Source organism: Hirundo rustica, chromosome Z (genome assembly GCF_015227805.2).
Source record: "Hirundo rustica isolate bHirRus1 chromosome Z, bHirRus1.pri.v3, whole genome shotgun sequence".
In the NCBI taxonomy this organism is placed as follows: domain Eukaryota; kingdom Metazoa; phylum Chordata; class Aves; order Passeriformes; family Hirundinidae; genus Hirundo; species Hirundo rustica.
This window is the reverse complement of record NC_053488.1, coordinates 55651667-55676447: the sequence shown is the minus strand read 5'-3', so window position 1 is coordinate 55676447 and position 24781 is coordinate 55651667. Positions and strand designations below refer to the sequence as shown.

The 24781-nt window shown below is 38.1% G+C and overlaps 1 protein-coding gene across 4 annotated transcripts in view; it reads left to right on the top strand.

Annotated features, from left to right (window-relative positions):
* Positions 1-20676, top strand: part of SKIC3 (SKI3 subunit of superkiller complex) — a 48094-nt gene extending 27418 nt beyond the window's left edge. For all 4 annotated transcript variants that reach the window (XM_040089730.2, XM_040089731.2, XM_040089729.2 and 1 more), the window contains 16 exons: positions 99-240; positions 1468-1561; positions 2145-2222; positions 3508-3632; positions 5307-5430; positions 6827-7045; positions 7834-7906; positions 8624-8677; positions 8784-8895; positions 10198-10326; positions 10931-11052; positions 12840-12998; positions 15277-15429; positions 17241-17371; positions 18612-18735; positions 20140-20676. In XM_040089730.2, the coding sequence (XP_039945664.1) occupies positions 99-240; positions 1468-1561; positions 2145-2222; positions 3508-3632; positions 5307-5430; positions 6827-7045; positions 7834-7906; positions 8624-8677; positions 8784-8895; positions 10198-10326; positions 10931-11052; positions 12840-12998; positions 15277-15429; positions 17241-17371; positions 18612-18735; positions 20140-20217 (1917 nt within the window). In that variant the 3' untranslated portion in view covers positions 20218-20676. The remainder of the gene's footprint in view (positions 1-98; positions 241-1467; positions 1562-2144; positions 2223-3507; positions 3633-5306; positions 5431-6826; positions 7046-7833; positions 7907-8623; positions 8678-8783; positions 8896-10197; positions 10327-10930; positions 11053-12839; positions 12999-15276; positions 15430-17240; positions 17372-18611; positions 18736-20139) is intronic.
* The last annotated feature ends 4105 nt before the right edge of the window (positions 20677-24781 follow it).

The window sequence follows — 24781 nt, the reverse complement described above, 5'->3', positions numbered from 1 at the left end:
AAAACATAGAATTATTATTATAATCTTTTATTATTTTGCTATATCTTGAGCAGGTTTAATGATTCCTGTTTGGGGGGGGTGTCTCTTTGTTTCTTGAGACTGAGGGAGCAAAAGGCTATGCCCACTGGGTATGTTCAACACTGCTGGACAAAGCCAATAGGAACACTGAACTGTATCTGTACAACATCGTCCAAATGAATGCCATACCAGCAGCCCAAGTGGTCTTGAGCAAATATACAGGTAGGTGATTTAAATACCTCTCTAACCTGTCATGCCTAACAGATGCATTCAGAATGAACAGATACACCTGTACTAGTTCCAGACAGGAGAGGTCTGGCTGAGGTGGGGAGAGCCTTTTTAGCTGTAAAGTAACTGAAACCAGGGTAACCAGGCCACTGACCAGTTTTTACTTTGACACAACAATGAAATGAATGTGGGTTCTGTCTGCCTACTCCTTCCAGCTGTTTCAAAGACCAGCAAAAACAGGGACCAGAGCCTTGTCATGCTTCTCATAGAGTGTTTGCTCTCAGACTCCCTTTACATGTGTCTGTATGCACAAGTGAAGACAAATGCCAGATCTGCCTCTGTGTTGTGATGTGTGGCAAAAGATTGTTCCTGTGTGCTGTGTAGCTCTATATTCTCAAACATACGATTTTGTTAACCTTCAGCAGGTGATGGACTCTGGTTTTGTGCACAGTTCCAAGCCAGCTTCCCCACTGGATATGTCTAGCCTGGAAAGCAGATATAGCAAGTGCAGATTTTCATGAGTCTGCAAGTATTCCTGTAAATAAATCATTTAAGTAATCTGTTGCTGACTTTTGAGAGCTAGAAAATACATATCACTGTAAATGAGATGAATGTCAGACTTCATTTCTTTGTGCCTTGTTCTTAAGGGGGCTCTGGAGAGCCTTCCTTCCTAATCTGGGAAGAAAAGTTACTATTCTGAGATGAGTTACTAGTCTGTCAGCTGACAGATTTGTGCTTTAGCAGTTAATTTAAAATGACAAAATGACTAATCTTGGAAAGGGCCATAATGCGTCATCTGATTTTACCTCACCACTCAAGCAGAGCTATGCTACAGCACATTGTACAGAATTGTTTCAGACTGTATTAAAAATAGAATGCAAGATTCTACCAGTATTTTACTGGTAGATAAATACTTCCCCGTTTCATTACAAAAAAAAAATCTGCTGAAAAGCATGAAATATATTGAGTGCATTATGCATTAATGTTACATAATATTATTTTAAACTTTTTTTTGAGCCAACCTGATAATCATGTTTTGGGTCATCTATGTCTTCTGTATTTGCCTGCAAGCCTGTCAAAATTATTCTAGTGAGCAACTGACAGAAGCATTTGGCAAAGTGTTCAGTGCATGTACTGTAGTTTCAATGTAGCAGTGTTTCTGTAATGCTTTTTCACAGCTTGCTGATCTTGTTTTCCTACGTTGCAATTCTGATTTTGCAGAAAGAAATCCAGATGATGCTTCTGCTTTCACAATGTTTGGGTTTTTGAATGAGTATCTGCATTTAAAACAGCAGGCAGCCTATGCGTATGAGAGGTAAATTGCACACCCTTGGAAAGCTTAGAAAAGCTCCTTGACCTCTTTTCTTGTGCACCAGCAGAAAAACTTAAGGGTTTTTCTTTTCCTTAGATAATCTTTACTTTCTCAGTTCAACAGTACATTTCAACTAAGTGTATTGTAGGGGTGGGTGTGAGGATGTTCCTATAGCAAATTTGGAAAGGCAGAACACAGAATTGGCAAAGTAATGTCCTAAGACTTGTATGTCTTACTAGGACATTAACTAAGTCATTGTGTGTGATTTAAGTGAAGTTGAAGGGGAAGGCAAGCTTGGTTTTAGCTTTATTCTCTATCCCACTTTAATTGATGGAGCTGGTTGGCCTTTGTGTTTCTTCTGGGATTTTTTTTCTTCTCCTTTTCAAAGAGGCGAAGGTGCAAATGAAACAGTATTTGGTGAATATGTTTGTTGATGCATTTAAACAGTAAAATAGACTCTGATTATGTTTAATTAGCATAGGAAAGCTTTTGCATAGAACAGTTGTTCATTTTGTTCTGAGAACTGTTCTCAAAATATGCGTCTTGTAGTCAGGTTGTAAGTAACATTCATTGTGGTTAATTTTAGGGCAGCTTCACTGCTGAAAAACTCAGAGGATACTGAGAGATACAATACAGCAATGCAAAACTATGGCAGGTCACTGTGGTAAGTGTCTGTTGACTTTCTCAGCCCCTAACTTCAGCTTTGGAGGTAGTGAATGCAGTGGTACAAAATATGGTGAGGCTTAAGGTGGTAGATGATTACTGAAAATAATCTGTTAAACATTGTTCCTAGCTGTAGACAGGTTCGACTGAACTTTGTATTTGCTCCGGATTTGGGTAGTGTAATTAAAAAAAATCATTTTGCAAGGAATTGCTATATATCTTCACAGACTGTAACGTATCAGTGATTCCATTATCGTTTGCTTGATACTAACATGCCCTAATATAGTCTATATTACAATAAATCGTGGGATTTTTTTTTGTTTTTTTAAACAATCTTGACCCTTGCACTATGTAATAGCTTAGTTTGAATAAAATCGCTGCTTCAACGTTTGTTTAAAATCTCTTCTACCTGCCCTTTGAATTTGTATTGACTTTCACAGCCTGAAGCATGTGAGCTTGGGGTGTTGTGTGCATGTGTGTGGTCTTTCTGCTGATCAACCCCTCTGCTGCAATCATACTCAAAATTCTAAGTTCCCTTCATGACGCCTTTCTGGTTCTGAGAGTATGCAGGACAAGTATGTAGATCTTCAAATTTCTCTTTGGTATTAGATAGCTCAGTAATTAAATATTTGTTAACTCTCTAGGTAAACCTCACATATTCTTAAGTTTCTGTACATGACACTGAAACATCTAACCTGCGATGAAGTGGTAATTCATTAACTTAAGGGAAGATTTTAGGAGCAACTCTTTAGATTCCTGAGGTCTCACATCCAAGCTGTATCTCTGTTATTTTGTGTGTGCAACTTACACAAGATCAAATCTCTAGTAACTGATAAGTAGTTCTGATAAAATTAATCCTATATTATTCTTTCCATAGTGGTCTTAGAACAAGAATGCTGTAATCTCTCTGTGTGTGCATGTTCCTGTCTGTGTGCATCATCTGGGTTTTTTTGCAAAAAAAAGCTTGATTTGCATTTTTCATGTTTCTCCTTTGCTGTTTTCTCCCCCTTCATTGTGACGACCATTAAGTCATTTGCCTTATATACAGCTGTCATGCAGATGTGGAGGACTTTTTCCTATCAATTGTTCTTCATGCAACAGATAGTTGGAGAGAGTAACTGCTGTAACAGGGAAAGCATGAGGAATACTGTACATTCTTGTCCACTTTTCTAAGTGTCTGCTTAAAACTGCTATGGAATAGAGGATACTGGTCCTCAAGGACAGTTTGTCTGGATCATAGTAGCTGTTTCTGCATCCTTCATACCAGTGACTGTTTTTTTTCACAGTGCTCTTGGGCTGTGTGATGAGGCCATTGAAGTTTACACATCAATACCCCTAACTGAGTTTGATGGCATTGTGGGCCTAGCGTTAGCTTACTTCAAGAAAGGACTCTTAGAAGAAAGCATCAAAGGTAAAATTCAGAGCATTATGGAATACTTCTCTTGATGTTAATCATAACAAAATTTGTTTGTCTAACGAAACTGACATTCAGTATTTTGCTCTTTCCATGTTAATGCACGAGTATAAATGCCACAATTTTAATACATTGAGTACCATGTGCAGTTTTGAGTACCACAATAAAAAAAAGACATTAAGAGAGCATCCAGAAGAGGACTGTGAGGATGGTCAAGGGTCTGGAGGGGAAGCCTTAGAAGGAGCAGCTGAGGTCACTTGATTTTTTTGGCCTGGAGGAGACTGAGGAGACCTCATCATGGTCTTCATCCTCACAAAGGAGTGAAGGAGCAAGTACTGATTTCTTCACTCTCATGACTCTTGACAGGACTCTAGGAAATGGCCTTAAGCTGAGTCAGGGAAGGTTTAGGTTGAATATCTGGAAAAGATTTTTCACCCAGAGGGTGGTTGAGTACTGGAACAGACTCTCCAGGGAAGTCATCACAGCACCAATGTTATCTTCAGTTCAAGAAGCTTTTGGACAATGGTCTCAGGCACATGGTGTGATTCTTTGAGTGCCCTGCACAGTTCATGGTGCTGGTGGGTGCCTACCAGTTCAGCCTATTCTATAATTCTGTGAAAATCGTTAGGCTGTTAATAGGGTGCTAGTATTGTTCAAATGTAGTAAGGAAGAATAAACTTCTTCAAGTGTTTGATTCTTGTCCATTAAGCTGCTTTTCTCTAAGCCTCCCTTGTTCTCAAATAAAATTATTCTCCTGGAAGAATCAGTTACAGTCTAGAGAAGAGAAGATTGAGAGGTGATGTCATTAATATAAATGTCTAAAAAGCAGTTGTCAAGAGAATGGTGCCACTTTGCAGTGGTGCCCATCAGAGCATGGCATAATGGACATCGTCTAAAACACAGAAAGTTCCACTTCAACATGAGGAAGAACTTCTTTACATTGAGGATGGCTCTGGAACAGGCTACACAGTGAGGTGGTGGAGTTTCACCCCTCCGGAGATACTCAAAACCCACCTGCAAAGGTCCTGTGTCACCTTCTGTAGGTGGCACTGCTGTGGCAGAGGGGTTGATCTCCAGAGGTCCTTTCCAACCCTAATTATTCTATGATTCTATCATAGGCAGTTAATGTGTTGTTCAAAGCACTTTAGCTTTAGTGGTAAATGCAATTGTGATATCATGTTCTGCACTTCTGAGATGTGCAGCTTCATGAAAAGGTACGTGCAATGATCAGTGTAGAAGTGTAAGTGCTCACAAAGGAACAGTCAGCTCAGTGTTTTAAATGATTTTGTATTTTATTTGGAATGAGTGTGCCCATCTGAACTACTGTTTCATAAATAAACTATCACAAGGGAGTATTTATACCATGTTCTTGCAGGCTTTTTCTGAATATCCCAATGCTTCCTTTCATTTCTGTTTCTACTTGCTACTTGTTAAACAGCTCCCAGGCTCTAAACAGTAAATCTGGTGTTTTCAAACATAGTTACTTCCAAAATCTTAGTCAACTTTTTTTTTTTTCTTTTGGCCTTCTGCTTATGATTTGAGATGGGAAAATACAGTAAACCTGAACCTGAAGTGTCTCTCTGTTCTAATATCTAATATCTAAAGCTCCGAAAAGCTTTAAAGGTTGTGTTTTTTCTTCTACCTCAATTCTGAGTTTTGAATTTTTACCAGCCTATGAAAAAGCCTTGTCTGTTGCTGAGTCTGAAAAAGATAAAGCACATATCCTGACCGCCTTGGCAATAATAGAATATAAACTGAACAAAGTGGATGCTGCAAAGACACTGCTGTTTAAATGGTGAGTTGAGGGAATAATCAGAACGTGATATTTTACTCTACTGCTGAATCCTCAAATTTCCTTTTTGTGGGAACTCAGGTGGATATTTTCTTTGTGTATTGAAGCATAAAAGTGGAAATGGATGCAGTGTACTTTTTCATGTGATATGTCTTTGTTTTATGATCTATCTCTTTCACATTCCTGAAGCAGTATTGAGTGAAGAGCTGAGCAGTATGCATGTCCAGCATCCTTGAATGGTAGTTTTGAAAACTTTATCCTTTAATATAATATTACTTTGTAGTTGTCCTTAGCACTAGGTGATATTTTGCTCTTCAGCTGTAAGTCAAAAATTTCCAAATTTATTCCCAGCAATGTAGACCACGATAGTCCCATAGCTTTCCCATGAAAAGAAACAGATCTCTATTAATTGTGCAATTAGGTGGTGAAAGCCTGATCTGTGGAGGCTAATAGCCTGTGCATCATTGTTAACCTCCTTGTAGCTACAGATGGAGAGTTACACATCACCCCTCAGGGACAAGCCTCTGTCAGTAGAGAACTCTAGTGGTGGCAGTGGCAGCGCAGCACACATCTCACCAGCAGACTCCTAAAGTTACTAGAATAGTGGCAGTCCATTACCTAATACAGTCTAAATCCCAAGTAATTGGTGATTAATTGGCTAGGAAACTGATGTTTCCTACATCTTAGAAATCACTGCAGACTTCTATTTTTGTCATAAATGTGAAGAATGAGAGTTTCTAATGATGTAATTGGTTTGTGTTTTACAAAAAGAATAGTGAATGGCTTAGGAAAGAAACATCGCAGTGAATATGTCTAGATCTGAACTGGATACATAGTGCATATTTATATGATGGATTTTACTAATAGGAAAAAGAAATATGCATTCTGGTCCAATAGACAGATGTCTCTTGACTGGAGTTTGTGCTAGATGACTTAAAGTGGCCAACTAGGACCTTGAACATGAGGCCACCTTTTTCATTTCTCATAATCAGCTTAGCACGGAGATTTCTAACAGTGAGTGTGTCTGGATAGCTAGTATGATAGTTATTTCCTACTTGTCAAAGGGTCCTTTTGCTGGCTGTTCAAGTTCAATTAACAGCTTTTATTTTTTTCTTGCTCGAGAGGGAAAACAAAACATAGAATCAGAAACTTATATTTTTGTCTGCTTTTAAAGGCAAAAGTATTCTTTAGGAGCTTGATTAGGTTCCTGTAATTGCCTGGTCTTCAAGGGTAAAGATCTAGCCTGATCCAGGATCCCACAGTGAGCGTGTTAATGCTGTGTAACTTTCCTGATGCATAGGAGCAAGAGGACTCAGAAGTAACAAGAACTCTCATGTTAACAGTAAGTTTAGTTTGTGCTCCAAAATAGTTGTCTCTTTCTGTCTCTCTGATTCAACAGCTCATTAAAGGAACCTAGTACGGAAAGTCTGAAGGCTTTGTGTGCACTGGGATTGGTAAAGCAGGATGCAACACTTGCAACAGCAGCTCTGAAAGAATTACTGAAGCATGAAAAAGGGGATGATGGGATTTATGAGAGATGTCTTATTGCATCTGCTGTTTATGCATTGCAAGGTAGAAATGTGGCAATCCAGAGGGAAGTCTCCAAAGCAATACACAGGTATATAGTTCATCTTGTTTTAAATTGCCGTGTGAATGTACTGACTTGATAACATCAAAGAGTAAGCAAACCTGTTTATTTGAATCATTATGCTAAAAAAAAAATTTTTTTTTGAAAAAAATCATTTTCAGAGGTGAAGTCCTCACCTAAGATTGTGCCTTTAGCTGACAAGTTTGCTTCCTTATTTCTGGAATCAAACAGCAGAAGTTTCATAGCTTGTTCAGTGTTTTCTGATTTTGTTCGGGTGGCTTTTTTGATAAGTAGGTTAGTTTACTCTTCTGTGAAAGCATTTTTCATCCTGTGTAGCATAACCTTCAGCCTAGAAAAGTCCCTTGGGTTTTTTATTTAATATTTAACAGCCTTTGAAGCTGTTGTTCCATTAGCTAAGTATCTGTTTAAATTTGATTTGATTTAGCATTCTGAGCCTTTCAGGAAGGCACACATCATAGTCCCTCCAAGTGCTTTCAGAAACTATTTCCATACAATTTTTTTTTCCAGCTACAATTAAAATTCCTTGTTCTTCATACTAAGAAGACAAGACTTGTAGCCCTGAAGTTCGGTTTTTTTCCCATGACTATGCATCCTGTACATCTTATTTCTTTACCTAGCAGTATAATTTCAATATTGTGTTGTAGACATTTTTACCCATGTCTTATCTTTTACTACGATGGCATTGTTTTCTTAATAGAAAAAGGTCTGTTTGGTATTTATAGCAAGTGCCTACTGAGTCCTGGAAGACCAGATGCATATCTAAACCAGAAAGTCTAATAACCCTTTTCTTTCCCTAGTTACCCTGGTAATCCTGCCCTTTGGTCCCTTCTGTCTCGACTAGTTCCACTGTATGCATTAAAAAAGTCTAAAGTAAGTGTATTGCCAAAAGTAAGTATAATACATCTGTGCTGTTTACGTTCCACGTAGACGGTGTTGTTTCTGAACTGAAAAAACCCCACCCTTCAATGTGTGGACTTTCCCCACTTAATATGAAAACGTAAGGCTTACATACAGAGCAGTGCACAGCCACATACTGAATTTATATACCATTATTTGCATCTTCCATGAGGTAATGGTTCTTGAAATAAACTTAGAGGAAGGCTCTGCTAGAATTATTCCAACAATAAAAGACTATATGATAATTTCTTTTGTTTAGTTTTACAGAGATGTGTTCCTGTAAATAAATATATATTAAGATTTACCTTTGTTTAATTTGATTAATGTAGTCATCGTCACTTCTCACATTAGTCAGTGTTTCCTTGCCACTTTTCTGCTTATTATTGGCTTTCCCCCAAGTAAATACTCCTTGTCTTAATTTATGTGAATTATATAAACAGAAATAGCACATGAAAACAAACGCTTTTCAATATGGGGCTACAACTGGAAAACAGTCGTATGGATAAACTCTAGTCTGGAATGTCTCGTGTTAATTTTTTATAAAAAGATCAGTAAGGAACAACATTACCACAACATGTAAATTTTGTACTTGTGAATAACAAAGATAAAAGCATTTTGGTGTTATATTTTGCATAAAATTAATCAGCCATGTAAAGAAATCAATTGTTTGGGTTTTTTTTAATCTTGCAGGGAGGAGCTGTGGCCGGAAGTGTTGCACATACACTTGATATAAACCATGGAAAGGTTTGCCTTTCTTAAAATGCAGATTTTGTAATTCCATAAACAGTCCTAAAGTGAATTCTGTTTGATCACTTACAGTGTTAAGTAACTCTTGTGTTCTGTTTTATAGGAAGTCCTGCTGAATATTGCAGTTAACCAGTTGGTAGCAGGATGTCACATGTTAGAAGATAAGAAAAACAATCCTCTGAAAAATATTCAGAAGGCCATCCATGTCTGTCCAGGTTACTCTTGTTCTCAAACATAGTAGTGATTGTTTGTCTTTTTATCCATCAGAAGCAAAAATTACTGGATTAAAGTAAAATCTACTTTTGTTGGGTTGATTTGTTATTTATGGCTCTCCATGGGGGCTATCCTTTTGGGGAAAATGCTTAGAGGGGAAGTTGTCACTGTTGTTCCAAATTTAGTGGAGTGTGAATTAAGCCAGACAATAAGAAAAATATCACTGGGTTTTAAAAAGCTTGTTCTAGACTATGAGCAATCTCTCACCAGGAAAAGACATAAGTATTATTTAGTATACTAGGCAAAATTGAAAAGCATGTTCCCTCAGTATGCAACACCAAACAGAAGAGAATTACTCATCTACCTTGAGATTTTGGATTACAAAGGTTCTGTTAAAATATGTGGGTTATGAAGAGCTATAGAGATAGAGAATTGTATGGTTATCTTACTAAATGGTCTGCTTCCTTTATCATATGAAATGCAAGCCTGGTGGGGTTTTCAATTGCTAATTTGTACATGGTAGTGAAATACTTAAACATTGCTTCTTCTAGAGTAATTTTGCTCTGATGCATTAGGTTGGCTTGCAAGTTGAAAATTTCAGTTACTTTCTTACAGGAAATACGAGTGTATGACTGCTATTTAGAAGCAGCATACTTTACATTTTACTTTGTTAGATCTTCAAGCTTTGTTTCATTTTGTCAACAAAATTAATTGTCTTAGGGATGAAAATTTAAATAAATAAAATCTTTAACTGAGCTCTGTCTAGTTCAGGATAGAGATTGCTCTTACAGTAGTAGGTGTTCTTCACAGGGCTATTTAAAGGTGAAGTTGACACAGGTATTATCTGGCAGTGGAAGTAGGCATCTATTACTGTAACTTTCATGTTGGTGTGCAGAACAGATTGAGTCTGTATGACTGAAAGCTGTGAATGGCATCTTGGGATTTTTGCTGCCACTTTGTGTTTTGTTGCAACTCTTCAGTGACAGCCAAGATTAATCTGTGTAGTCAAAAATAAACTGGGAGCTTCAGGTTAGCACACTGAGGCTATCTGTGAAAAGTACATTAGTTGGCTTTAGGAAGAGTGCCTTCCTTTTATAATCTGATGAGTCTTACTAGTTAGAAGCAAGTAGTTATCACCTTCCTTGGTTTGAGCTTTATTAATTCTTTTACTCTTGGTATCTTATTTACAGTGTATGGTTCCATTGATAGCTATGCTTTTATGCTTTATCTGGTAAAGACCATTTTAAGTGAACTACCAGCATATTTAGAATGGGCATGAGTTCCCTTTGACCATTCTTTTCTAGATAATCCTGCTGCTTGGGCAGTGTTAATGGCAGCCTGTCATGCTGAAAACACTGTTGTCTGTCTAAACAACACTGAACCGAAACGAACAGGTCTAGAGATGACACTTGTTTCTACAGTTTCAGCCAAAAGTAAGCTATACAAGTTTCCTATTTTAAAAAAGCAAAATTATCTCAGCTTGCAATACTCTTCTGAACTTGCAAATAGGCTGTGGATTGCTTAGTATGGGTTTGAGCTGTAACTGTATTTTACACAAAAAACCCTCTAAATTCTAATATACAACTAGGTTTAAATACTTAACGGCAGTTTACTTTCCCTTCCAAAGCTTCAAACGGTTTTCTAAAATAGTATTTCTGAACTCTGATGCCTACACCCATGAAGGTTGTGAGTGTATTACATTGCAGCAGCAGTACTTACATGAAAATGCTGAATCAGCTTTGAGTTCTGTAACTCTTACAATAGATGTTCAGTCATACTTAATGTCCATAGTGTTTTGAAAACTAGAATAAAAATTTCATGTTTGACTGATCTCAAACAGTTAACTCAAATGATGTATGCTTATTTCCCCTCATGCTTTTAGTTTTGCCATCTTTCAATGTTCCTGCTAATGAAAGGAGTCATCTCATGTTAAAACTCATAAAAGTTCTCCCTTACCAAATCTAGACCCTGTGACCATGGTATGGTAGCACAGCATAAACACTAATATTAGTTTAAGTGTGTTGTCTGTCTTTACAGCTGGAGAAAGTAATCTTCCACGTAGTTATGTCCATACTCTTGAAGATTGGTGTCTGTGTCAAGCTATTACCAGTCTAGAGGAGACTGGTAAACTATCAGAAGCTGAAGCTCTTTGTAACAAGGTATGATGGTGTCACAGTGGCAGATTGTGGTAGAATTGTATAAAGGCCATTATTTTTATGCATTATACAGAAAGGTAGTGGTTGAATTAGCAACTGTGTCTTCCATTGGAGCCACAAAATACGGTAGTTTGCAGAATCACAGAATATTCTGAATTGAAAGGGAGCCACAAAGACCATCAAGTCCAGCTTTTAAGGGAATGGCCTGTATGGGGATCAAACTTTCAACATTGGCATTATTAGCATCATGCACTGACCAACTGAACCAATTGCTGACATATTCTCCCCACCCCAATATACTGTTTGCAACACCAAAACTGCATTAATAGTTGGAGCACATTGTGTGTGTCATGATAAAGCTGAAATCTGTTTTTCCTGCCTAGAATTAAGCAAAACATTACCAAAATTCAGGGCAAGAAGTCAGAGTAGGAGACATACATGGAACTTAGATTTCTTCTGAGTTGTGTTGGCACTTTTTTTCAGAGCCCCAAGTGGATGCCACAAGTTTTAATTATTAAAAAGAAAGGTCTTGTGACAACATGGCTAAGGAAGGGAGCTGGCTGTTAGCAACACTCAAGAAGGTGTCAGTGAGCAGAAGGCAAGCAAACAAGCACACATCCCTGATTTTCATTAAGGAAAATTACTAATCACATGTAAATATGATCCTTGGTTTTGGTATATTTCATTAAAGTGGATAGGAGTAAAAAAAAAACACCAAAAAAACCTTGATCCCAAACCACACAAAAAGATTGAACACGCTGATTTTCAGGAATAAGTACTTTCTTGCCTCTTTGTTTGCTTGGTGAGGTGTTTTCCCTTTCTGGCCAACATGTCCACTGACCTGCCTTATATTAAGAAAGATCAGAGATTTTTGAGACATAAGAGATCTGTCCTTCCCACAGTCTGGGTATGGGGGAAGGTTTTGGTGGATTTTGCTTGGTTTTTGTTGATTTTTGTTTGATTAAATAGCCAGAGGAGAAGACGGTCAGTGTCTGTAATTAGTGAAGGAAGAAGCATAGCATTCCCTAGTACCACAAATTTTCAGGGGCAGTTTTGGACTCCAGAATTCTCAGAAAGCAGTATAACTGGGAGTGGTGAGTCAGACACTGCTGTCATTCAGTTGTAAAGGATTCACAGGCAACAAATTTTTTGACTTTTTTTTTAGATGTGTGAAAAGTACAAGTATTGTTTGTTAAAACTGTTTTGAGTTACAGTTCTTGGAAGTATTGTGATTTCAGCACAGAAAATGACCTGCAGTGAGGTTTGCAGAAGCTTCACATGCTTCACCTGAGTAGAATAAAGCAACAGATAGTTTTCTGTCTTTGCTTTTTGTGTTTGTTTAAAGAAGTACTCTCTGGATACCTACTGTTACTGAAAAGGAAGTGGTACCAAAGTGCTTCTGTTCGAATGAAATAAAGTGCCTTATCTGGGAGAACTGAAATTGCTTGAAGCATAATCAAGGTCCCTTTTAGCACCAAGACAGGTTTTGCCTTTAATAGGCCCAAAACTTGTGATAATTGTCAAACCAAGTGAGGGCTGTCTTTCAGAAACCTGTAAGAGTAGGAAATGTACAAAATTGAGCTTAGACTTCGAATGTATTTTGAGGATGGAAAAAATGTTACCTGTTTTTATGGGTCAGAGCCTGGAGTACTCCTTGGTGCAGAGGAGGAGAAAAATGCTGTTTCAAGCATCCTGAGAATGCTTTCAATGTTGTTTTCTATAAAGAACAGGATGGAAAAATCTAAATATCCTTGATATTGGGGAGTGATAATTCTGACTTTCGGTTTTAGGGTTTAAAAAGCTGCCCTGAGCACCCAGCTCTGTTTTTGCTTTTGAGACAAGTTCAGTGTAAGCAGCTGTTGCAGTCTCACAAAGAACTTCCAGACAACATCCTGGAGGAACTTCACAAAACCGTCATGTCCTGTTCATCCTCAGCTGCAGCTTGGCAAGTAAGTGTGAATCTTTTCTTAGACTTGGTGTGCCACTCTCACACCTGCATTTATTTCACTGATTGATTTTACTTATCTGCTGACAGTCAGTGACAGAAGAAACAGTCTAAATTCTATTTGTTCCAAAGTTGAAACATCATGTTAACTTTTATAAAAGTTGAAATATTGAGGACTGCTAGTAAGTCCAAGCAGATGTGGGGACAGGTGAATTAAAAGCTTGAGATAAACGCCTGGAATCACAGTCTTTAGGAATCTGTGATTTGACATGTGAACAGAAACCAATGAATACTTCATAACCCATGGAAGTAAAGGGTCTCCTAACACAATTTCTTATTTAGGATCTGAAAACCTGAATAAGTCTCTTTCTCCATAATGTCCTGAATTCAGGTGTCACTGTTCGAGTAAGTTGATTCTGCAGAGAATCACTCCCAGTAACCTTGTTCACTAATTCCCTTCCATGGCATGACGAATGATAGTTTTTAGTTGAGATGAAAGTGCTAAAGTTCATTTCATATGCTGCTTCTATGAGTCAGTCTGAGAAGCCTCACACATTCCAAGAGATCCTTTTGGTGGTGCAGCACCAAATATGTTTATTTTTTAACAACTGCTTTTTAGTTTACCAATCAACTGTCTTTACCAATATAAGTAACAGATTGTTTAGAAAAAAATATGTGAACTTTTTGAGTCGTTTATGTAGCTGAAGTATTTATGATGCTCCTCTGCTTGTTTATAAAATAAAGCCCTGCTTGTGGTAAGATTCAGTGAAGCTGATTTCACTCTTAGAAGATTGTGCAAGGCTGCTGTACAGATCATGATCTCACTTCTTAGAAGGCGGCAGATCCTCTTCAGAAACGTCAGGAGCATTATTTCTGGAGAAGATGCTTTTTTGATGCATTTTTTCTGTGATTTGTGAGACTTCATCTTTTTGAATATAGAACTCATTCAGGTTGAATTTGCAAAATAGGGGGTACATAAGAAATTATTGTATCCTCTCTTTTAATAACATTTTAAAAATTAAATCATGGTTTGTATACATTCTTTAAGCGTCCCTTGCATAGCCAAGTGATCTTGCTTACACAGGGAGAATAACTAAAATGAGTGCATGTGATGTGAGGAGTGGGAGGGGATGATTTGATCTTCTTAATCCAGGCCACAAATAAGATACCTGTGAGGAAGATCATTTTATTCTTCAATTAAAGGAAGTATTTCTTGAGGCTTAGACAGCATTCTGAAAAACTTGGCTGCTACATACTCTCCTAGTGGATAAATTAATGTCTCTAGACTTCCTATGAGTTTGATTTATCCATTGTGATGCCTTACAGTTTTATTACATTAGGGGGGACATTAACTTTTCTTTCTGGTTAAGTTTTTGGCTTTTATCTAAATTCTTACCTGGTATTTAAGAGTACTGCTGAACTGCTGTTCTAATGGCTGTTCTACTTTTTGTGCTGTGACTTGTAAGGAAAATAGAGAAAAGTAGATCTGGCAAAGCTGCCTTGGTGCCTTTGCATGTGGGTTCTCTTCTTTACATCTTGAGTGCTAGACATCTTCAGCTGCAAAGAGCTAAGACTGAGGGAAGCCTTTTTTCCTGCACATGAATGAAAGTTTTACTCTAAAAAGCAGGCCTGCAGCTTGATGTCAAGAATACACAATCTCACTAGTGCTAATTACTACTTTCCAGTATGTTTCTCTTTGTAATTGGAAGTAACTTCTATGCATCAGAAAGGGTTAATTATTTTTGCATCCTCTAATACCAGGCAGTCTTTAGCTAGGAAAAGTCTAGAGGCCTTTGCTCAAAAGCAAGGGAATTGCTTTGTTTATTTGGTGATCAGCAGAGTATTTCTAAATATGGCTTGCACATCTTCATGCATATCACGTACATATCAAGCATTTGCAAATATGGCTGTGTCTGCTTCAAAAAATGTGTGATGACTACAGAATTAAAGATAGAGAAGCTAGAATCATTTTCCTTCTCTTCATGAGGAAATCGAGGACATCTTGTGCTGGCAGAGCAGGCAGCAGCTGAGAGAATCTATCAAAAAAAGTCCATGAGTGGGCTAGGGAACTCTCAAAATAAGTTACTGTCGTGAGGTGTACTGCCAGCTCTGCAGCAGACTAATTTTTCTGCAGAGCAATGCACAGTATGTTGTTGGAACAAGGACTGGGTATATGGTTTTAGCTAATAGTATGCTGTGGTACTCATAAATTGGACGAAATTATATTACCTAAGTGTGTTTTGGTAGCTCCATAACTGATTTTGTTGGATGCTTATTTTCAGTGGCTGGCGAAAATATATCAGTCTCAGAGAATGATGACCGGAGCAGAGATGTGTTACCGTAAGAGTCTGCAGTTGGCATCACAGCAGGGCAGCTGGAACGGGAAGTTATCCAGTCTGCTCAGGCTAGCTATGCTCGCACTGGAAATCTGCATGGTAGGATAATCAATATAACACTACTGCATGATTTAACAGAAGTTGGTGGGATACAAGGCTTCTGTAGTGGTTAAATGAAGCCCCTGTTGAAATGACTTTACATTTATGAATGACAGCTAGAGAATAAAATGAGACTTCAAGGGGCAGTGGAGTGTTTTTAGAATGTGTCTTTGTAAGAGAGGTTGCAGCGTAATAATCACATAGAACCACTTTGTGCCCAAGAGGCTCAATTGCTAAGTAAGGCCTGTCTGTAGCAGTTTTAGTTTGATCATCCAAATTGACGTAACCTTCAAATGTCTGTCCTCTTGTTCAGACAACTGCCCCAAAAGACGTTTTATCTTCACTGGTGCCTGGAAAAGTCAGTCAGTAATATTTCAAGTATTTTTATGCTGTATGGTCATTTCCAAATATGATGTCTTGCACTGAAGTTTAAGAATAATCTAAGGATATTGGATTTTGTGGAATAAAGAAAAGTACTCTGTTCCTTGCACTGGGAGGAACATACCTCAGGGTCTTAGCAAGTGTTTATCCTCCTCCAGCAGTGTCACTCTGGAAACTTGAAGTGCATTACCAAAATTTAAAATCTACTATAAAATGTTGATAGTGCTGTGGTCTTGGCTAATGCTTTTTCACATTTTAATGAATGGCCCAGCTGTAATCCAAATTAGGCAAAGCAACCCCATATACCCTGAGGTCTTGTGTAAGGAAAGACAGTCAGACTTACTGAGGATAAAGCTGCAAAACTGTTCTCCTTTTTGGAGAAGTGAGTTGTCCTCAGTTTTTCTCACAAGCCAATTGCTTCCAAAGGCAGAATTTATCAAGTGGCAGTATTTTTCCTGCTGTTATTCTGTCAGTTTTTAGTGGTCTGCTTTATTTCTTATTGCTCTTAAATGCTTTCAGAGGTCTCAAGATATCATCTAACTTGATTAATGCTATTTCTTCAACAGCTGGCCTGAATTGCCTAAAAATAAACACGACTTTGTTTAAAAACCTGATTTTTAAACAATTTGATTATGTCATCTCAACTTTTTAAGTGAGCAGAGAAGCTGATAAGTGGGTATTTTTTTGGCATTTCTGCACTGGTTTAATGAAATGTATAAAAGCTGGTGAAAAACTTGCTCAGGTACAAGAAAGCTCTGTACTTGAAAATTTCTTGTCTCCCAATTGTCTTCCAAGTAAAAATTTGATCACCCTTTCAAGTACAGTAATTTGAATGCTGTCCAGACACCAGGGGGATAATAAGGTTTTCCTAGAGCAAGTTTTTCTTGCTTTGCTTTGCCTGTATTCTTAAGTTACATGTCTTTGCTCAATAGTTGCTCTGTTAGGTAATTACAGTCTAGGAGTTGGTTTTGACTTCTGGTAAAAAATTTTTTTCACTTCTGGGGATAAATTCTACATTCTAGTATAATTTTGTATGTGGTATGAAAATTTACAAGGGCTTCTGAAGCACTACTAAAATTTGTATGAGAAGACAAAAAGACTGTTTGCATAAATTAGCAGGAGGAATGCTAATCCTCCTGCTGATCCTAAATAAGTTAACAAGGCTGATCCTAAATAAGTTAACAGGACTTTTCTAGGCACTTCTGACCACTGTTAGTCTAGGGGTCTTTTTTTAAACAAGTGTCTTTCTAACCTGCCAAATACTTCTCAGAACAGCTTGAATTAAACCTGCTTTCTAGAGACCTGCAAATATACTACAGTAAAGTTATTTTTCCCCATTTTTTCTTATACTTTTTTGTTTTAAAATTTATTATTATTATTATCATTGTCATTATTTTCTTTCTTTCTTTTATTTTTAACTTTTATAATAGGCTAATGTCCCAAATGAACACTGGCCATCCTTGGTTCAGGAGGCAACAACAGAAGCTTTGAAACTTTCTCCTTGCCCCTTGGCAGCTCTGCTTCAAGCCCTGCTACAGTATAATCGCAAAATTGGAGCAAGGTATGCATGTTCTGTTAAGTTTTCAGTGGAATACAGTGTCTAAAAATACAAGTGGTCATTATCTGCAGATCTAACTTCAAGAACTTTAAGAAACTTGAAAGCAGAAATTAATTCTTGAAATAGTGTGTCAATTAAAAAGGAGAGGGGAGAAGGGGTTAGTAATGTGGGGAACAGACAAATTTTACATTATTTGTAAAAAAAAAGAAAATTCTGTAAGACAAATTTATTTTAAAAGCACGTTATTTAAATAAATTCATCAGGGACACTACACATTCTGAAAAATCTTCTAAAATAGCACAGTGGAAACAGATAGACTGCCCTGACTACTGCCGGGATTAATTTTGATCCTAAATTGGGCTCACAGTGAAAGTTCACGCCCATTTATGAACAGGCCAGTGAACACTGTGGCTTTTTGAGGAAGGGGGAAAGCATTTAGGGAAGGGGTTCTTGGAATCTTCCTGTGTTGTATATTTGGTTGTTATGTCCATTTTGTCTCTTATATTTTTTTTGCTTAAGTCATGGAAAATTGGCAGGGTTTGTATTGTTTTGTTCAATAATTCACCTGTTTTGTAAATAATTCTAACAAACTGGTTTACTTTTTTTGTTGGCTCTTCAGATGATGGCCTAATGTGATTGTGATGGTTGTTGCTTACAATAAAATTAAGATATAAACTTAATTCAAATAATTCTTATTAAATTCCACCTACTAACTTACATGAACAGTGTATCACAAGATCTAATTGATCTGCCTAGGTGTTTCAAAATCCTGAAACAAGAAATTAATATTAAATACAAATAGCAAACAAAACCATGTAACTTCTCAACAGTCTGTTAAATCACGATCTACTGGAATATCACATTGGCTATAAAGGACAGAATTCTTAGAGTAAGAACCAATGCTGATGGAGCACCAGTGAATGAATATGACATCCCTACGTGTGATTGCCAGTTTTTACTAGATTTCTAATGGTGCTATGAATCTGAGAATATCTTTAGGGGATGGTGTATGTTAGGTATATGGCATGTTGGTGTTGAAAGGTAGTATCAACCAAATTTTAGACTCTGTGTAGGACTCTGTTTGAATTACCTTCTCTTTTGCAATTTCACATCTTGTCTCTGCAGGAACTGTAATAAGGGCTTTTCCGTATACTACTTCTGGCCATTGTTGCTTGCTTTGTTATGTTACATAGGGCCTCTTCAGTTGAATTTGATTTGGATTATGTTTTGATTATGTTTCCAGGGAGACTCGGCGAATGCTGGAGAGAGTTGTTTATCAACCAGCAAATCCAGAAACCATAGCATCAGTGGCACGCTGGTACCTCCTACAACACCTATATGCCAAAGATGATTGTGAATTAATAGATGTAAGACAATCCACCTTGTACAGAACTTCTATCTATTTACATTTGATATTATACTTACCACTGGAAAGTGGGGTAGAAGGAGGCTAGGATGATGTTGGCAGACCTGCTCTTGAGGTGCAAATGTACTTCAGTTTTTGAAATTAGTACCAGTTTGTTTGAATGCCTTCCATTCCTCCATGCAGTAATGAAAAATAAACAGTAAAGTCTCCAGTCTAAACTTGCAGGAGTTCTACTGGTGACTCTTTAGTAGACATGAGGACCACTTAATCAAAATTTTAGTACTAAAAAGGTTAATTCCCTCTAGCCTGGCTGGAACACATCATGTCTCTGGCCCAAAAGACCTGAGCAGTAGAATGCTGTGTGCTCTGTATTAAAGACTTATGTCTGTAACAGTACATTATTTTCAGTACGTAGTAGATGCTACATTAGCTTCTGTTGACACTACTTCACTAATGTATTTGATCAAACTCACAAATCCATGCAGCTCTTTCGTGTGAAAGAGGTGTGTTGTTTATTTTGGCTTATAATGAGAACTACATTTCTCCTCAAAATCTGAATACACTCTCCTATCCTTAATGCTGCCAGTGGGTGTGATGTCTTTTGCCCAGACTATCAGCTGTTCCCTGGTGAAATATCCAATACAAAGTACATTTGGAGGTACATATGAAAAGGTGTGGAAAAAACTCCATACACAGATGTGCAGGTTGATAAAAAAGCTAGATTTAATGAGTTCAGAAAATACTGTTATGATCTCATTGCACTTGCTTCTGCAAAGTCATCTATAGTCCCTGCTGATGAGTATGATGATAATGGCTGGAGATTTGCTTGGTTCTTCTTAATGGTTTTCCTTTTCAGTATGTATAATGTCATTGGGTTACAAGAGATGTGCCAGAAGCTTATGGACATTAGGTTGCTGTGCAACTTTTTTTAAGGTCTGTAATAGAAAAGCTTCAAATATGACATGTGGAAAATAAATCAGGGAAAATTTAACTGGGGGAGGAAAAAGGATGTGGCAGTTTTTTTAAAGCAATTGCAGAGAACATTCAGTTTGGCAAATGGAGATTTATACAAAGGTAAGGTTTATACAAAGCAGGAGACAAGTGTATGTCAGCAGGAAAATAGGTCTGCTTGTTTAATTGCCAGCAGGTAACTACTTACCAAAGTAACCCATGATGTTTTTACAGAGCAATGGAAGTGATTACAGTCACTATGCTGCAGAGTTTGTATCTTTTAAGCAAGTTGATATGTAATGTTGACTATTTCCTAATCTGGGGATTGTGGGTTAGATGATCTTGTAGTGAAACTGTCTAGCAGGAATTAAAGTACATTTGAGGGTGCCGTTAAAACTGTTTTACTAACAGTAAAATCTTAAATTCTCAGATCATTCTTTATTTTTCTCTGCAGGTGCTTATAGAAAATGCCAAAGCTAATGGAGATGTTAGAGTTCTGGAATTAAACGAGAAATTGTCAGCAAGTGCCTAGAATGGACTATCTCAAGCAAAATACTCTTCTGTTCATCCAGTTGAATTAGTTTACCTTCCAGAAGCATATATAGTTTGGGCTGTTTTGTCTTTAGTTTTGCTTTACTTGAACAAAAGGATATTTTCATGTTGAGTTACACACATAAAATCACATTTATTTTGAAAAGAAAACCCTGAAATTTGCTTTTGTTTGCTCCCCCACTTAAACTTTCTTGCTATTCACAATAGAGTATTTCCCCCTAGGACGCACACAGAAATACAATATTAACTCCACTGCCAGTGATGCCAGGTTTTCTTGGCACAGAATCTTAAGAGCTAAGTAACAGCCAACTTCTGTCATCTCTCAGTAACTCAGATGCTGATTGCTTAATTGGATTAATCGTGACAGTGGTTCTTAAGACATGTTGCTGTTTTGCTTTTATGTACATGAAAATAAAAATAAATAAAGCAATGACTCTGACCTGTGAAAGTTGCCATGAAGATGTTCACTGTTGACAGGAGCCATGATAGTGGTCCACTTTCTGGTTTAAATCTTCTTAAAATTTCTGTCCAGCAAAGTCTTAAAAATGGCTTAAATGATCCCATGTTACAGGCAGGAAAGGACCCTTCAAAGGCTTGCAGTGGGACAGCATCGAACATGCACATGCTTTTGGAAACAGTTGTTCTGGGCTTATAGAAAATAGGTTGCTGAGTTGGAGTGCAAGTCACACACAGATCTCTGGAGAGTGTGCCACTGTCATTTTAACAAGAAAACTCAGCTCAGTGGGCTGGGGCTTCTAATCTGTGGAGGTAAGACAAAACCTCTAAATAGCAGGAATCTCTGCTTATCCTCCACGCTTTCATTCTCTCACTTTCCTTAAAAAGATTTTCTTTAAATTTAGATTAATTATCCTTCCCTTCACAGCCTGCAGTGAAATAACCTTGAACTATCTGTAGTAACTGCAAATCTTAAATGGAAATGCTGCGAAAGCCAGACATGTGACTCTCAAGTGTAGCTGTAACTTTTTTTAGCTTCCTGCTATTAAAAACCTGGAGAAATTCTTGTAGCCTATGGTTTGTATCCTTGGCATATGGTCTTGGTATGTGTGCCACCCACTCTAGTGGTGGAAAAGCTGTCATCACCAGCCTCCTGGCAGCACAGTAAGCAACTGCCTGTTAATCCTTCTGTGTGAGTGTTAGCCTAGACTTTGCTAGCATTGGGCCCTGAATACCTTCTGGCATCTAGGAGAACCGAAATGTGACTACAGCCCAGAGACACCAGTTGAGTAACTGTCAACTGTGAACACTCCATATTAGGAAAAAAAAGTAGTAATACAGGTTTTTTTCTCTTCAGAAAACTATGAACTTACTATGAACAGTGATGAACTCCTTGAATAAGACAGTTATACAGTCCAAAGGTGTATTACATATACTAGGAAAAAAACTCCACAAATCTCTGGCACCTTCTCAGCGAAATGTGCTCAGGGAAGATGAGTTTAAATTTAGGCTTCTGTAAAATTCAACAACATGAGGTAAAAAATCCTGCTGTCCTAATTTTTTAACAATGTGTAGCCTCTACAAAGTTGACACATTATACCAAGTCTGCTGTAACACTGGCAAAACTTGTAAATTCATGCTGGTTGAAGCAACCGTGTATTTTATGTAATGTAGAGCACAACAAAGTACAAAGACATAAGCATCACTGATTTGGGGAAATGAGAACCGTTTATGGATTTCACAGCCTGGAAAGTCATACCTTCAGCTGCTCTTGCTGTAAAGGGGGGCGTGGGGGAGAATAAATGTTGTCCAGCTATAAGTTAATATGTTAGCTTATGCTGAAGGCAAAAGGGAATGAGATTTAAAGAATTAAAGGTAGAAATTTTCATGGCTTCAAATACTAGAGATTACTTTTTTAACCCCATGCTGGTTCTCACTAGGAAGCAGCTGCAAGACTTGACAAGCCTTGCTCTTAGTGGTCACTCTTCTGGGAGGTAACTTGGCTAGCAATTTTTTCATATCTTTCTGAATTTTCTTTTTTTCAAGTTTCATCTTTGTGTTCTGTATTTGTTTGAGATCCATGAGTAGACTGAAATCCTGTAAAAGAATAGGAGCAATTAATTAAATAGTGATTGTTTTCAATGCATTAAAAGATGATTCTTTGTAATGGTTTCTGACCCATGTTTAGTACAAATCACATTAAATCCAATCTATCCCATTATTTTCTTGAATAGAATGAAAACACAATAGCAGCTTGGGTTGCAAGCTCCTTGTTATTGGGAGCTGTCTTCCAATACGTTGGACAATACCAAGTGTGATTACAACTGTGACCTCAGGCATGTGATGTAGCAGAAAGACACTGTCTTTTTAAAAGTGGTGATTGTTTGCTTTTAAGGCTATTTTTTTTCATTGAGCATTGGGAGTTTTTTGTTGGTTTGTTTTTTTCAAGACTGCAGTCAAAAACTGTGTTTTCCATCAGATGCTGGTAACTGTTGCTTTGCAGTTTGCCTACCAGATAGCAGAGTTGGTGCTGTGAATTTCCCAGAGTTGTAGGAACTGTAAATAGAGTTACTCCTTATCTGAGATGGACACTGTCTTGTTATGCACTTCTGAGAGAATGGGAGCTCAGCTTCACCAGCTGTGTGCTGTTTATAAGTGTATAAAAAGGGAGAGAGAGGAGTGTGCAGACACAGGTTTTTTTCTGAAACAGAGCTACATAGCACCTGATACACATTTTTTGCACCACTGTGCAGTCAAATACTGTCAATAAAGACTGAAGAATTGTATAATTGTAAGTTGCTGTCATTGATTGCAATAACTTTCAAATTACAGTGCAGTAGTTCTTTATGTTTGTTCGGCATCTCGCATAGGTGTTAACTTCTCAGGAAAACTGAGCTGCCTTCTATTTTTTTCTTGAAGTGCTTATTGTAATGTGGCTGTCAATTACATGTCTTTCTTTCTGGAACAGTTCTTTCAAATGTATTCATTTTGTCACTGCTGCAGTGTAGTTAGTGTTCAACCGAATTGTTTCATAGTGCTTTGCATTCTAAAAATTCCAGACACATCTCTAATTTCTAGGATGCCAATCTGTGCTGAATCACCAACAGCTGCAGAGACAGACAAGAGGCTGCCTCTGACCCCCTCAAGCTGCTCTGCATCTCTTCAGCAGCCTCCTTTTCCCCTCTTGCAGGGTCAGCCCTGCCAGAGGACTGTCAAAGAAGGCAGTCCTTGGATTGAGTTTGAACACAAGCATGGCCGAAGTTTGGTATAAACAGATCTCTTCTATCTTTATTTTCCACAGGCTTATTTTCAACTTCTTTGAAGCAAAGAATTCTCTCAGCAAGATCACCAAGATCTTTTTTACAACTTTCTTTGAGAGCTATCTTGTGCTCAACCCAGAAGGTGTTGTAGACAGTTAAGCCTTATCCTGTCTAGCTGCACAAAGACCCTAACTAACAGAGAGCTTCATTTACTACAGCCTTGGGGCAGGGCTTTTGGGTGAGTTGCAGATGATGAAGGAGTTGGAGGTGAAGTAAAGAGCTGGAGTACTTGATCACGGATAACCTGGAAGATGAGAAACCAGACGCTCAGGTTTCAGTTGAGAACATGCAAGATGTGAAATACTTGTGTAGTGATTTTCAGGCTTCTGTTCTTATGGAGCAAGGGCTGAGTGATATCTTTGGATAACCTGCTACATCCAGTGTTTCCACCATCACCTGCAAATGGGAGGGTATTAGGATTAGATTTGAGTCACATAGTGTTGTAATGTATTAACAGTGTGTTTCATCGGATTTGTAATCACGTGGTTTGTCCTTGCTCAGCTGTAACACAACTCTGTTCCTCACCCAGTTTATCCCTGATTGGATAGTGGTTTGTCCCTGTCTCTGGGCCCTACCCCTTGGGGAAAAAGCCCCCATATGGGCGGGGCCAAGGGCTCTCTGGCCCCAGCAAGCTATTGGGAAGATCTCCAGCCAAGCAGGGCAGGACTGGAGAATAAAGCAATATTTTCCCTCCCAGACAAAGAGCAGGCTCTTTCTTTTTGCCATAGGCGGTCGTCTAGTCTTGTGAAGAAATGCCACAACTGGCACCTTACGTGCGGCTCGAAGCAACAAAAAGTTCCCAAAAAGCTGGAAGAACCACTCGAGGAGCACATGGCCGAGGAATCCCACGCAGAGACAGACCCGTCAGGCTTGGTGTTTGCTGTGGAGTCTCCAAAGCACAGGATTCCACAGGCAGGGCTGTTGTTTTCTCCTTTGGATTTAAAGAATCCATTGGAGTGCTATGAAGAAGCCCTCAACTGCCAAGCTGCTCCCAGAGAGAAGGTGACCACAAGTTTGTAGAAATATGACCCTGGGATCAGAGACTGGAAGCGCTTTTTGCATCAAAAAGGGTCAGTCTCAGGCAAAAGGAGTGATTGGGAAAGAAAGAAAAGGAACGCTGGATTTTCAGTGAGTACCACTTTTGGTTTTTTAAGGGAAAATCTTTTTAAGGGGCATTGAACCTCAGAGAAAAGTTTTTTTCCTTTTGCAGAAGGTTTCTGCTTTCATAGTAAAAAACCTTCAAAGTGCTTTCTTTCGGCAGCTGGGGGT